The following is a 15,558-nucleotide window of genomic DNA, read 5'->3' on the forward strand; positions in this document are numbered from 1 at the left end:
GAAATTATTCAAGTAGGAAAAAATGATCCCAGGGCTACAGAGTAATCAGAAAGTGCCCCTGTGCGGAAAGGGGAGCAAAAGGGCAGGCAGAGTAGGGGAGGCGGCTAAGCGAGTTTGGAGTCTGAGGGACCTACCTGGCTTACACTTCAGCTCTGCACCTACTAATCAGCACTCTGTCCTAGATGCTTCGCCTGCTCACTGTCCTTGTTTGTAAAATAAAAATAACCCCTCCTTCCAGGACCCTGTGAAGTACATCAAGCGCGGAGCACAAGTGCCCGCACACTGGGGACTCAGTCAAGAGCAAGCGGCAGGAAAGAAGTTGGCTATAGCGGCCAGTGCACCACCTGCTGCCACGGGACCTGCTAGCCCAGTGGTTCTCAACCTTGGCTGCACATTAGAATCACCTGGAAATCTTTTTAAAATCCCGATTTCTGGGCCTCATCCTCCGGAAATTCTGTTTCTTTGTTACTAATGTTGTGGCCTCACCCCATAACAAAGAAACAGAATTTCCAGAGGATGAGGCCCAGAAATCGGCATTTTAAAAAGATTCCCAGGTGATTCTAATGTGCAGCCAAGGTTGAGAACCACTGCCCTAGCCCAGTGGTTGGCAAACTGTGGCTCGAGAGCCACATGCGGCTCTTTGGCCCTGTGAGTGTGGCTCTTCCACAAAATACCACGTGCGGGCGTGCACGTACAGTGCGATTTAAACTTCGTGGCCCATGTGCAGAAGTCGGTATTTTGTGGAAGAGCCACACTCAAGGGGCCAAAGAGCCGCATGTGGCTCGAGAGCCGCAGTTTGCCGACCACTGCCCTAGAGGAAGGGACACACCCTTAAAGGAAGCATAGAGACAATTCCATTCGTTACAACCTTATTTACGGAGAGCCTGCTAAGTGCCAGGCTCTCGGCCAAGTTGCTGGGGACAGATGTATCAGTGAAGCAGAGATTTCTAAAAAAGAAAAAAAAATCCCACTTTCAAGGGGACTTATTGGGTGTAAGGGGGGAAGGGGAATGTAATACACAAATAAATTATTATCTATCAGATAGATAAATAGATAGGCCAGCCAGTAACACCAGGGACTCGGACATAGGTTCATCAGCCGTCAGTGGCCTGCCCCAGTCCACCCACTGCCCTCTCACGGCCCCCGGGAGACGCTGTCGGTGAAACCACCAGGACCGGGTGAAGAAAGGAGATCATTACACAAACTAAAGCCACCTGGTGTGGGTACATGCTAACGGAATTCACAATCACTGTGTTGCTGCCGTAAGGTTTTTACTATCATGCAGTCTGTGAAAAGAGGGCTAAAGGGAAAGGTGCTATGCAAACAAGACAAAAAGGGAATGTTTAACCTAATTCAGAAAACAAGTTACTCAAGCACTCTGAAAGGTTCTTCAAGAGAACTCCTGAATGCAAATATGGTAAAAATGCAGATGATGGCATCGCCCCCAACCTCTGCCCCTGCCCTGTAGGAAGGCCTCACGTGCCTGACACGGACCCAGCTTCCTTTACAGACATTCTTTCCAATCTCCACATTCCCAGAAAAAGCATCATCCCATCTGGCTGGGGAGGGAACTGAAGCTCCAAGAAATGGGTCGGTTACCCAAGGGCACCGCAGGGCAGAAGCCGAAATGGAAGGCAGGTCAGACAGGTTCCAGAGCCAGGGATCCTGCTATTCGTAACCACCTGTAAAACTCTGTCCACGCGACTTCACCTTCAAGTAAATACGATACTAATTGCAAAGGACTTTAAACAGATCATTACAGCAGCAGAGGTGTGACAGACCCCTATAAGCAACACTGAACAAGCAGGTATTGAAAAGGCTAAAAACGCATTTCCTTAAATTATTCTGCAATTTGGATGACTTTCTCTTGCCCTGATTTTATTCCAAACTAATGAAATTTTATTATAAATAAAGGAGCAGCTCACCATGATGAATAAATGCTACCAGATAAATCAGCATGTAGAAAACCTGAAAAGTTTCTAAACATTAAGACTCCTAACCAGCCACCCTCCTTTCCCCGTGGGCTCAAGCCCGGCCTGGGGCAGGACACAGGGGTGTTCTCCCTTTGCCTTGGCTGGCACTCCGGAAGCAGGAAAGGCTGCCGACATTTAGGGAGTGTGTTTTGGGTTCAGGCCCAGAGACAGGTGCCTTCGCCCGTGAGCTCCAATGCAGCCATCACTAGTTTTCATTATCTTACCGGGAGGAGGTGGACACGGAGGGGAAATTCACTGGGGGACAGGATATTCGCAGGATCTCAAAGTATCTACCACAGAGATCATTTATTATCTGCAAAGGGGAAAATGGACCTTGACAAGGGAGAGTTCTAGAGACCTCCCGCCTCAGCTCAGTAACTGACCTTATTATCCGTGGGCCTGCCTGACGTCACGTGCCCCCTGGTGCGACGCACTCTGAAGCACACAGCGCCGCTTATGGAGCGCTCTATGGAGCGCTCTGACAGGAAGAAAGCCTGTGTGAATCTCATCGCTCCTCCAGACCAAACTCAGGAAACACAGGGTCAGCCAAACAGCTCAAACACCACGCAAAGGAACCGCCAGACGACTGGCCAGGGCTCTTCGAGAAGGCAATGCCATTGAAAAGAAAAGCGCACGCGCGCATGCGCGCAGGTACGTACATACGTACGTACGTACGTACGTACGTGCGTGCGTGCGTGCGTGCATATGTGTGTGTATAGATTCTTCTAGAGCAGTGGTTCTCAACCTGTGGGTCACGACCCCTTTGCGGGTCACCTAAGACCATCGGAAAACACACATATAATCACATATTGTTTTTGTGATTAATCACTATGCTTTAATTATGGTCAATTTGTAACAATGAAATTGGGGGTCACCACAACATGAGGAACTGTATTAAAGGGTCGCGGCATTAGGAAGGTTGAGAACCACTGTGCTAGAGTAAGTGACTTAATGCAATATGAGGACCTTGATTGGTTCATAGTTCTTGAAAATTCCAGAGACCTGGGACATTTGGGGAAGTAGGAATATAGACTGGATATTAGATGATATAATGAAGTTATTTATTTTCTTTTTAAAAAAATATATTTTATTAATTTTTTACAGAGAGGAAGGGAGAGGGATAGAGAGTTAGAAACATCGATGAGAGAGAAACATCGATCAGCTGCCTCCTGCACACCTCCTACTGGGGATGTGCCTGCAACCAAGGTACGTGCCCTTGGCCGGAATCGAACCTGGGACCTTTCAGTCTGCAGGCCGATGCTCTATCCACTGAGCCAAACCAGTCATGGCGAAGTTATTTATTTTCTTATGTGTGATCATGAACCTGTGGTGATGTAGAAGACTGCCTTTATTCTTAGGAGACTCAACTGAAGTTCTTAGAAGTAAAGTGCGATTCCAAAAGAAAGCATACAGAGATAAAGTAAATGTGGCAAAATGTGAACAATTTCTGAATCCAGGTGGAGGGCAGACCACTGTTCGCTCTATTACGACCATCTTTCCCATTGTTGGACATTTTTTAAAATAAAAGCTGGGATAGGGTGGGAAGAGGTGATCCCAGGAAAGGTTGGGAACCTCGGTGTGTGTGTACAGAACACACAGGGAGGCCAGTTCACATGTGAGACAACACTAGGATCTATTTGAGATTAAGGTTTCAAAGCAGGGCCCACTGTTCTGTGATGTTACTTTGAGCCTCAGGAAAGAAAGCTACCATTTCTCAATGCCGGCAGGGTTTTTGTAAAACCCTGACACCTTCTCCCAGCTGGCTCGTCCCCGTGTCCATTACATGGAAATAGGCAGGGTGCTTCATCCAAGCCCTCAAAATGCTTGTTTTATGAGAAACCAATTCTGTTTACACTTCAGCCCAGAACTCTGGACACAGTGAAGGAGGCTTGAGTTTGCTTTGCACTCACACATCCTGACAGCAAACACCCCCAAAAGCCAACACACACACACCCTGGCCAGTCCTGACCTCTGGCTGCCAGCAGGCCCACTGCCCTGCGCTGGACAGTCTGCTGGGCTCTGGGGATCTCAGCTCCATTCTGCTGTGACTCTAGTCTGAGTGACTCCATCGAGTCACAGACTAGAGACAAAGCCACCAAAACAGGAGGAACTGTTGGGCAGGCAGCTCATGACAAAGTCCCTCGTTCAAAGCATTCCTTTCTATTTAGGACACCAGTGCCTTTCAGGGGCACCCCAGAAAGCCCAGAGTGGGAAGTCCCTGAATAAGCTTGCCTCTGAGTCTGTTCCACTTTCCTGGATGGCGCTTCTGGAAGGCTCACCAACTCAACAAGGTGATGCCGACACTGGGACATGCCCGTGGACAGCAGCCTGTCATAGTCTGTATGTTTGGGAGCTTGAAGCATCGGCTACATATATCACCTGGCACACCAAATCTCAACCGCCTGGACCGGGACCATCTGAAAACCCCCACGCCGTGAGCCAAGCAAGCGCCAGGATGAGAAATCTTTGTGAGAATCAAACACCTCTTCCAAGATGTTAATACATATGAGAAGTCTTCCTCTAGGGCAGTGGTTCTCAACCTTGGCTGCACATTAGAATCACCTGGGAATCTTTTTAAAATCCTGATTTCTGGGCCTCATCTGGGAGGATTTCTTGGAGGCCCAGAAATCAGGACTTTAAAAAGATTCCCAGGTGATTCTAATGTGCAGCCAAGGTTGAGAACCACTGCTCTAGGACAAAACCCAATAGGATAAAAATCACAGCAACTTGTCAATAGAGAAAAGAAGTGATTTTTCTGGGTAGAAAAAGAAACATAAAGAGGAGTCTGAGGCATCACTGAAATCAGGGATGCAGAGTGATGTCTGGCAGAGAAGTGGGTCCACTTTATAGAACGGAGCTGGTCCAACAGGGAACCGGAACAGTACCTGCCCCCAGAACCGGGGGAAGTGTCCGAGAAGAGAGGCACTGAGCCCACTGCCTGGGGGACGAAAGCACGGGAAGGGAAAAGACTATGACTCCACAGAAGCAGGGACTGTTAATTCAAACTGCTCAGGAGAGAAGAATGCTTGAAGAAGATAACGATGGAACTGGTGAAGGGTGGCGTGGCCTCATCTTAACAAGACCTTGCCCAGGGGCTGCAGAGTGGACACTCTTGTCATGGGAGCCTGGCCCTTCTGAGGAAGCGACGCTGGGACTAGAAGACTAAGAGCTCAGACAAAGCCAAACAGCTCGCCGGTGTACTTCCTTAAGACCATCTCCTCCCCCTTTTCGTTTCCCCAGCAAAGTCATTCCCCCTCTTCCCAGTGCAAAACGGTAGAGCCCCACAGTTATACTTCACCAGAACCAAGTTCAAGAGTGAAGAAAGGGCCTCCCCTGACTGGGTCCCTGTCAGTGGGTTCTCCTTGGCCTGCTGTCTGCTTCTCGGTGGGCGACTAAAGCGCTGACTCTCACCTCCATTTCTGTGGCCAGGACAGACCCAGCTCCAGCCTTTCCAATTCTTCTCCCCATCACTCCTACTCATCACTGTCCCGACCTACCACCCATTTCCGCACGCTCCCTCCTCGCCTAGCCTTCCACTAACCAAGAGGCCCCTTTCTAGTCCAGTCTTTGCATGTTCCACAGTGGGATCTGCACAAAGATTAAGTAAAGCGGCGAGTGTGTCCCTGAAGACCCGCAGGGCCAGCACCTTCACTCTGCACACATTCAAACTGGCACACTTCTCAGCTTCGAGGAACTCTGCCCTGTCATAATCACATTTCCCTCCCTGAACCACAAATCTCAAACCCCAGGCCATCAGCATCAACCAAAGGCACAAAAATTAGCCAGAACTAAGCTAAGAAAGCTTAGGTTAAAGAACACAATAACAGCCAAGCCTGCAGTTCCCTTAGAGCAGTGGTTCTCAACCTGTGGGTCGCGACCCCTTTGGGGGTCAAACGACCCTTTCACAGGGGTCGCCTAAAAACATCCTGCATATCAGATATTTACATGACGATTCATAACAGTAGCAACATGACAGTTGTGAAGTAGCAACGAAAATAATTTTATGGTTGGGGGTCACCACAACATGAGGAACTGCATTAAAGGGTCGCGGCATCAGGAAGGTTGAGAACCACTGCCTTAGAGAGAAAGGAAGGCCAGCTGGAGGAGCGAGGTGGGAGGGGAGTGAGGACCCACACACAATGTCGTGAAAACACACACAGTTCAAGCACCCAAGTCAGCAGCTGATTTTGGCTCTGTTGTCACAAATTACTACTCTGGGAACAAGTGGGTATTTGTTCAGCAAGGAAAATAGCGAGGCAAGTAGAGACTGAAATGAAAACGTGGCAAACATATACACTTGGGCACTTGTTACAAGTGTTATCAAGGCCAGGCGACCAGAAAAAAGTGGTGTGCAAGAACAGTCTCTTCAGAGATACCTAGAGCCTGGGAGAATTCACCCAAATAAGCCCCATGTTACAAACAAGCAAAGTGGCTACTCCAGCCACTGGACCTAACAAGACACGTGCACCTGCTGCAGGATCCCTCTGGGTGCCGAGGGAGTATTTTCTGCAGGAACTTCCCACCCTGAGCACAGTGGGGAAGTTATGAGAGCAAGTCATTTTGGAATTAATACCGTTATCCGGGTAGTTATAACCCTTCCCCCAAAATGCAATCGCAGGGACACTCCTAGGCCTACAAGCCAACATAAGCTTCTTGTTACTTTAATGAAGGGAAGAAAATACACCCCCCCCTCCTCCCACCCCCCAACCCCCCCCCTCACCCCCCCCCCCCCCCCCCCCCCCCCCCACACACACACCGGTCAGCACACATGACAGGGAGGTGGAAAACCTAGTTTTCCAGAAGGGCCGTCTGGGGCTTTTTTTGTCCGTCATGAAACTCTCAGGGATGGACCCCTGGTTACTTCATACATGGATTCCGGGACCTCCCAGGCCCTCTGTGCCTCCTTCTCCATTAAGCCACTAGGTTGCCTAAGTCTCATGAAAAGGAAAGACATTTGAAATATAAATAATAAAAGTGGGCTGGGAAAGGGAAGAGCCAGGGGAGGCTTGAGACTTAAGTAGGAAAGTTTGGGACAGATGGTACAGGTGCGCCTGTTCTGGAAGAAAGAAAAGGAAATGTGCAGAAGGGAGTCTGGGTGGGCCCTGCCCCTATCAAAACAGAAAATAAACCCGAGAAGGCAGTTCCGGGTGGGAGGGGGTGGAGGGGAGGAGGTAGCACTGGGAATGCAATGCCCGGCTAACAAATCAGGTTACTGCAGAGCAGCGGGATTTAAATACGAACGGGAGACAGCAATTTTTTGAGTGCAGGTGCAGGAAAGAAGCTCCGTGTCAAACTGGGGATTTAGAGATGCGGGTTACGAGCGCGGAGGGGAGGCTGAGCAGAGCCTCCGAGAGGGGCATGGCCCCAGGTGGAAAGTGGTCAGCCTTAATTCGCGGTGACCAGGTAGGAGCGCAGCGAGTTTTAGGCGGGTATCTCAGGAGAGGGGTGTGCGGGGGTGGGAGAGGAGCAGGGGGACCCGTGGCTACAGGCTGCACAGACAGAGCCAGGGGCCCCGGACCCGGGTCCTGGGAATGCCGGGGCTGGGCTCAAAGGGCGCAGGCACCTCCGCCCAAGGGCCCGGGTCCCCAGGCCTGAACTCTTCATACAGGAGGGTCCCCGCGGAGGGGCCTGGGCCCGCGACTCGGGGTGCAGGGCCTCGGGAGGGGCGGGGGTCCCGGACTCACGCATCAACGTGCTGAAGGCCACGACGCCGAGCAGCCCCTGCAGGAAGATGCCGAAACTGTGCATGAGCGCGCCGCTCTCGCAGCGGCCCGCCCCGGACGCGGCGGTGGAGGACCCGCCCGGCAGCCCGCGACTCGCGTTCCCCGCAGGGCCCTGCATGACGGAGCCGGCGGAGGAGCGGGGTCGCCGCGGTCCGCCCAGCCACGCTGCCTGCGGGGGCCGCGCCGCGAGCCGGAGCCCGAGCCCGGAGCCCGGAGTCCCAGCCGGCACCTCCGCCCCGCCGCCGACTCAGCACCGCGCGTAACCCGACGTCTGAGATCGCAGCGCCCGATTGGCCCGGCGCGGCGTGGGGCGGGCCCGGGCCGCTGGGGCTCTCCCCTCGGGGGGCGGGGCTCCGGCCGGGGCGAGGGGAGGGGCCGTGAGTTCGGGTCACAGGTGGGACCAGGTGAGTCGGGGGAGCAAACTCAGGAGTGGGAAGGCGGCCCGGGATCGCCAGCTCCACGTCAGAAGGGCAGGAGCAGGGACGGTCTGGGACTAAATTCTCCAAGATAAATCCTTCATATCCTGCAGAATTTATTAAAAATGCTCCTGGTTTCCACCCTCAGATTCCAGTTCAGTCGCCCTGAGTCAGGGCCGGATCATCTGCATTTTTCGGAAAGCAGCCTGGATTATTCCGAAGCTCGTTGTGGAGGAAAACAACCCACGGCTCAGCACGGAGGCATACGCCTTCCTATGCGTCCTCTGCTTTCCTCGTCCATACCGGTGTCCTGGCCACAGGCTTATCTTAGAGTCACCAGTCAGACCTCGTCGACTTTCTTCTTTTTCTCTGCTAAATGTAATTTAAATGGTCATTTCCATCCAGTCGCCTTCACTTAGAAATATACAAGGCTTATCCTAAAAATATGTGATTATGTCTCTACCTTTTTTATATTGAACGTGATTCATAAAACAAAGTCAACTTGTATTTGCCGGCATCTCCAACACCTCTCTTCACACATACGCATTTCCTCCCACCTAACCCTTTCTGGCTCCTTGGAACCTGCTCTCTACCTCGAATAGGGCCTCTAGTCCACATTCCCTTACTACCCTCCCAACCCCTCCTGGCGTCTCTCTGGGCATCTCTTGTTGGTGCTGGAGTCCCTGACCTTCCTGCTGCATCCATCCACTTAATGCCAGTGCACACATGGTGCTATTCCAGTAGACACTGGGCTCCATTTGTGTAGGACAATAAATACCCTATCTAGGGAAATTTTCCCTAAAAGCCACCAAGAAATGAGAATTACACGAGTCAAATGCCATACAAAAGCTTTCTTGGTTAACTGAAATATTAACCTCATTATCCAGAGAACAAAAATGCTAATGGCTCTGCCTAATGCCAATTCTCCAGCCCTCTTACAATGCACTTTCACACCTCTGCCTTCCTGTGGTATTCCCGCTGCATGGAATACTGCTCCTTTTCCCTGCTCCATGAACGGCTACTTATGCTTCAAGGCCTGCCTGACCTCCCTCTCCCCACTGTGCTTCCACATGCCCTCGTGTGTGCTGCTCCACTGGAACTTGTCAGACTGCTAAATTAGACACAGTCACAGCTGACTGTGAGCCTCCTGGGGGCAGGAACTGGTTTTTATTCACCCTAGGGTCCAACATAGTGCCTGGCACAGAGAACATGCAACACAATGCTTTTTAAATTAAACTGAATTTTAATTTATAAAATTTAAAACTCTCCACAAGTATTGACCATGGGAAAATACAGGAAATCAGGTGAAGGAAATAAATAGGTAAGGGAAATTCGCATTACTGTCTTTAAGTCTAAGAAGGTCTCTTATGGGGATGCTCAACAGTGAACAGTCCATGTTGAGAGAGAACCAAACAAGAGGATGTGTACTTGAAGCAGAAGAGACTGTGGATGGGCATAAGAAGACTCTTGATTGCTTGAAGACACAAACAGCTCAAGGAAAATTGCACACAGAGCTGAAAAATGGAGTTTTTGACAAAGCACTGCTCTGCACATCCAGAGGCGGAGGAATCCTTAAGGCCTGTCTGCTGCTGCACCGAAGCAATGGAGTGGAACAAGAAGCATCTTCAGAGATCAGGAGCAGAGTGCCCAGTGCCGGGAGCAGTCACTGCTCTTCCTACCTTTCCTAAATTGCAATAAAAGTACCTAAATTGGGAGAGGAAAAGACCCAGACAGCAGGAGAGGGGGGAGAATTCTAGAAAAGTTCATTTTATTAAAGTAGGAACATTCTCCTCCATTCGGAGATGATTCTGAGGCCCCGCTGGAAAGTTTTTTTGAAGGATTTACTCTTGACAAGAAGCCCTCTTGCTGTTGAGTGAAGTTAAACATAGCTTAAGACCTGCTTTCATTTTCTCACAACCACTTTGAACTGCCATAATATACCACAAGTTTATATACATTCTTATTTACAAAAAAAAGCCATCAAAAACCTCACACAAAATATTCATCCAAAATAGTTATTTTTTAATCCCTTGAAATAACATCAAACTTGGTGGAAGTTTTTTTTTTTTTTAAATAGGTATTCTTGTGCATATTTTATTCCCAATGCATTAACTTTTAAAATAAGAGAAAAACAGCAAGCAAGGATACAACGCAATATGCATTTCATTTTGTTCCAAACAAGCAGCTTAAAAAGTAAAAATAAAAGAACAACATACATTAAACAAAGTGCATCAGTTCCAACGAGTTAGTATTAGAAAGAGGCCTCAGGACAGTGCTGGAGCCCGCCAGAAGTCCTGTCCTCACAGGCCTCTGATTGTCTTTAGAGAATACTCAACCCAAAAAAGAAAGGAAAAGAAATGAGTGCTTAAATCTCAAGAGAAACACTCAAACTACACTTCCCTAGAGACTTCTTGCAAAAGGAGCTAAGGAATTGTCCAGTTTTAACTTTGTCTAAATTTTGTAACTGCCCTCCATCATCAGCTTTGTGATCTGATTTATCCCCACAGCCTCATCCTTTCAACACTATTTGCCAAGCTAGACATGCAGTTAGATTGACTACACCATGTAGAAGTCCTTAGGACTGAGCTTCCACACATCCTGAGAACAGGAACCCCCGTCAGAAATGGTGGCTTCAGTATCATCTTTGCCTCCCATGGCTCAGAGTCGCACTTCACTGCTGGTGTTAAAGACATCCTGTGAGGCTGTGGCTTATTTCCCTTTTGAAATAGTCCTCTGTGATAGGCCATAGCACAGAACAGATCCAAGAATTGTGTTAAGTCAGAAAAGATATAAGGGGAGGGAATTTTAGGCTTACTTCTCTATTCCCCCAACCCTCACTCCTGGGTTTGCTGATTCTTGTGAAAATCTAAGACTTCTGAAATAGCAGAACCAAGAAAATCAATCCCCAGTCATTTACCACCCACCATCTTCTACACCTGAATCCCTAAGGCAGCTCTCAGAAACAAGACTACCTATGTGGTCTGGAATAGCACAGAGGAAACCCCAAGTGAGCGTGTTTGAAACCAGACCCGTTCGGACAGAGCTTTGAGTTGAGAACTCTTCTGCCAACACTCCAAGGAGGCTTATTTGGATAAATTCAAATTTCCAAAGTATGCACATTCTCACAGAGTGGGTGGGAATCATCAAAATTCATTAGTGTAACATTGAAAAGTGAATAAAGTCAAGGAAGGATTATAATTGCATGACTATCACTTGATTTCTTCTTGGTTTTGCAGGATGCTCTGTCCTACAATTTCTGAGCCAGCACCATGACCACGACCCAGGACCAAAGACATTCAAATTTTAAAAGGGGGTACCCAGTCCCCACCAAGATTTACACTTCATTTGTTAGTGACTTCTTCATCTTCATAAGGCCAACTATTAACACAGAATACTTTTGAATTTACACATACATACACGAAACATCCCCAATATACAGGACCAGAGTTCAAACCCAGTATTTCCACTGCTGAGCTAAGCTCCTAACAACTCTCTGAGTTTCTATGGGCATCAATCAAATCAGCAAATGGCATCTTACATATAAAAGTCTTTGGTGATAGGTGCTAAGTAAATCGTGCCTGTGACAGTTTTCCTAATGTCGCCATCTAGATAAATCTTATCTACCGTTAACAATTCCCTGATGTTTTCTGTGTCCCCTGGAAATACTTTTTGGTTTGAGAGAGGGCAATGGTTCTGAGTCCTACTCTACCCAAGGCCTTTAAAGCTTTTAATCTCTATTCAGGTACCACATTAGCTACTGAATTTGTACAAGACAGCAAGTAAAATGTATTCAAGTCCTTGAATAAAATGTATTCAAGTCCTTGGGAAGCTTTGGTCCAAAGCCCTGTCCCTCACAGTGAGAATAATTTTACTTTCATGAGAAGAGGCAAATCAAGGCCAAGTTCTGAACTGGTTTTCTATGTTTGATTCTATCATAAGTCAACAACTATTTACCAAGAAGCCTACCTTTTCCAGATGTTGGCAAGTGCATATCGATAATGTAGATGCTGGGAGCCACTTACTTGGTTAAAGAAAGCCAGAGAAGGTAAAAGCCCCCATTAGTACATCCCCTGCATCAGCCACTTCAACGGAGAAGGATGAAAGTAGTTTACAAAGGAAAATAGCATAGTCCCCAGAAGCTGACAAAGTACAGTCAAAATGTCAGCAAATTTTCATGTGCTATACAAGGTTTCCCTAACACATTCACAGAGCAGTAATAAGCTCATATTGGTCAGCCGACATCAAGGTCCAGGGGGATGATATAGTTCATTCACCTGCCTCCAAGCTTGTCAATTTAGGATCAAAAGTGGATCATGGAAAACTTTCTGGCCTCAGGCAGGCTGTGGGGCCAGCGAAAGGTGAAATTCAAACGTGGCACCTTGCAGGCACCTCTCATAAATTTAAGAGATTGGTGCCTTGAAAAAACAAAGTTCAGCACTATGTGCAACATACATTCACCCCAATGTGGTGAACTAGTGTTGGGCTTAAAATCTGATTCAGAATCATAGGAATCAGACTGTCAGTACCGTCCAGCCCAGCCCCAGCAGTTTTATGAGGCAAACGAAAACTAAACATTATACTCTTCACAAAAATGCCTTATGCCAATTTTCCAAACAAGTATCCTCTCTTGTCCAATATCTGGGAGTGGAGGCTGGGGATATATCATTGTTCTTTAATGCAGTTGCCTCATAAATTGTATCTCAGTATAAGAATGCAAAAAGTAGTAAGGGAAACCCTGCTTACTTTTCCAATTTAGAGTCAGCCTCTCTCTAGGAGGAAGCTGAGCTTGAATAATCATGGTAAACGTATATGAGCTGGTTGGGACTCAACTCTATCCAGATCAGACTACTTAGGGCCATTTGTTTCCCTTTCAGGAGCTTTTCATCCTTTACTTGTGATGGGGGGTGTTCCTAATTCAGTGGTTTCAGGAGAAATCAAAAGAGAGGCAATAATAACAAAAAAGGGAGGGGCAACAGTAGGTTTACAGTTGTGAGTATGCCAGTTTATTCTTGTATTATTATTTATTAAGTATTGTATTATTTTCCATACGAACTGTAAACCTACTGTTGCCCCACCCCGTGTTCACTGTTGCATGTGGGAATTTCCTCTTATTGAAAATAAACCTCATTTTCCTAAATCAGACAACAGTGTTAGTTAATTCAGATATTTTTTGTCCCATTGATCTTCCAGGAACCTCCTTTACCTTGGTGCCTTGACTGCTGAGCTCTCAGGAGACTTGATTATTCAAGCTACAGCCCTCCTCCAAAGTCTATCTGCTTAATGCTAACTGTTCCCAAGCATCTTATATATATGCTTCTCTTCCGTGGGCATAGAAGTAATCAAATTTTTAAAAGCTGGGCTGTGAGTAAGGTCAAACATATTAATTTTTGCTTAAATGAAGCTTCTTTCCAGGTATATCCGGTAGCAGCCTAAACAAAGAGCTGATGTTTTAATAGATGGTTTGGTTGGAGGGCTTGAATTAAGATGGTTCATAAATTATCCAATGAAGAGAGGGTCTAAACTAAAAAATGTTTACCAATGCCTATAAAAACAGGTGAGGGGCAAGGAAATAAAAAGGGGGAAAAATCACAATCATTTTTCATTTATAATATTACCTTATATTTGTAGAGCTGTTTGGAATTTACCCAGTTTGTAGTTCCAAAACATTTTCAAATCTTGGAGAGGAATGATTATATTATAAATTTGCAGCTGACTAGGATAATTTTAAAAAATACCCTCAGCAAAGCAAACCAATCTTTCCTCAACAGCTGGACCAGTATAGCAAATGCTATTATCCTATAATAGCTATTAGTGCAATGATAAGTGAAATTCACCTGTAGCTTCATGTCAACTTGAGCTGGGTCAAAGAAACACCTAAAAGAAAACTGCGTTACTGAGTAGGAATCCTCAGACTATAAATTATATTCAATTTAAAGATTTAACTGAAGAAAATTGTAAACCTGACTAGGCAAAGAGGTTTCCAGAATCCTTAACCACCGCTCAATCTTTATCTAGCCACTGAGGAAATAGTTACAGAAACTCCATGCTCTGCATAAGCCCTCAAACCTGTTTTCTTTCTTGTGCTTCTACACTACCTGTCTCAAGACATGGAGAAAGAAGGGAAAATGGACCAAATGGTGGGCCGAAGAAATACCCACTGATTTTTATCCAAAGTAAGGACTTTAAGAACTGAAACAGACAAACAACTGTGAAGAAAAGTAAACACAATAAAAGCCATTGAAGTCCCTCTGAAAACTAATGGGGAGAGAGCAATTAAACTGAAATACCAACAGTCTGAGATATTTCTTAAAACAGGTAGCCCATGCTAGGTCAAGATGGAAAACAATGACAGTCAAGTTCTTAGATCAGGTCAGTTAAGGAACTGGTGTAAGTGCTCACACAATGTTTTTGAGGAAGCAAACAGTGTTTTCCCCCTCCAACTTCTGCCATAAGTTTAGTGTTCATGTACCTTAAAATGGCACCATATAAAAACCTCACACATGGCTGCAAGCTCAATTCTCAACAGAGGTAGTAAACAAAAGGACTCCTAAGAACAGACTTCAAACTGGGCCAGGTGTGACTGCACATTCAAAACCCCAGAGCCACATAATCATCCCCAAAAGAAACTGTTTTAATTTAAAATAGCTCAAAACCACGATGACAGTGAAGCACTGGTTTGCCTTAGGTGCAGTCTCAAATCAGTGCTGCCTTAAAGCCAGGTCCTCTCTTTCCAAGAAAGAGAAAGCAGAGAACAAAGTTCAATTGACAACAGGAGGGGACATAACAAAAAGAAAACCCCCAAAAGGGTGCTTTCCTGCAGCCTAGATTAGTCCTCGTTTAGGCCACACCACTGGAAACGCTGCTTCTTCTTATATGCGTCGTTTCTTCACAACTTTATTTTTTTTAAAACTGCCATCTGCTGAATGAGAGATGCTCCCATTTCCACTGGCAGGGGAGCCACTTCTGTGCAGTTTTTGCTTCCTCACTGTGGGACCTCCTTCCCCGAAAGTGCAAAGAGAGCAAGCTGACACCTGCAGGGCCCAGTGCCGAGCACTATTTCAGCTCCACTCATAGAGCAGGCAAAGGATTTGCTGCATTTGTGCTTCAAAGATACAGCTCACTTTGGTTGTCCCTCTCAGTTGGCAAACTGCTCATAAAAAGCAAACTTGATCCTCTCTATGTGATGGCAAAGTTTGATGGCAGGGCCTAATTTTAAGTCCATGCACTCTTGAACGGTGGGAAGGGTAAGGAGCAGCAGGGCCTGCCCATCAATTTCCTGTTAAAACACAAAATAAAAATTATGTATGATGTGCACATGAATAGCAGCTCAATCATGAAAGCCGCCAGTCACTTTGGCTTAGTCAAAATCAGAGTCCCTGTGTTTTCATTCCTTTTCCCCTTTGAATAAGTATCACACATTTCCTTTTAGACGCCTCTCATAGTCCT

General features: G+C 46.9%; 2 protein-coding genes across 6 annotated transcripts in view; both read right to left on the reverse strand.

Moving 5' to 3' along the window:
• Nucleotides 1-7,935, reverse strand: part of STIMATE (STIM activating enhancer) — a 44,061-nt gene extending 36,126 nt beyond the window's left edge. The window contains exon 1 of the mRNA XM_070390755.1: nucleotides 7,658-7,935. Coding sequence (XP_070246856.1) covers nucleotides 7,658-7,814 — 157 coding nt within the window. The 5' untranslated portion in view covers nucleotides 7,815-7,935. The remainder of the gene's footprint in view (nucleotides 1-7,657) is intronic.
• Nucleotides 7,936-9,356: 1,421 nt separating this feature from the next.
• SFMBT1 (Scm like with four mbt domains 1) overlaps nucleotides 9,357-15,558 on the reverse strand; it is a 102,966-nt gene continuing 96,764 nt past the window's right edge. For all 5 annotated transcript variants that reach the window (XM_070390758.1, XM_070390762.1, XM_070390760.1 and 2 more), the window contains exon 21: nucleotides 9,357-15,388. In XM_070390758.1, coding sequence (XP_070246859.1) covers nucleotides 15,248-15,388 — 141 coding nt within the window. In that variant the 3' untranslated portion in view covers nucleotides 9,357-15,247. The remainder of the gene's footprint in view (nucleotides 15,389-15,558) is intronic.

The sequence above is a fragment of the Myotis yumanensis genome, unplaced genomic scaffold (genome assembly GCF_028538775.1).
Source record: "Myotis yumanensis isolate MYYU_CA2020_CCGP unplaced genomic scaffold, mMyoYum1.0.hap1 SCAF_14, whole genome shotgun sequence".
Taxonomy (NCBI): Eukaryota; Metazoa; Chordata; class Mammalia; order Chiroptera; family Vespertilionidae; genus Myotis; species Myotis yumanensis.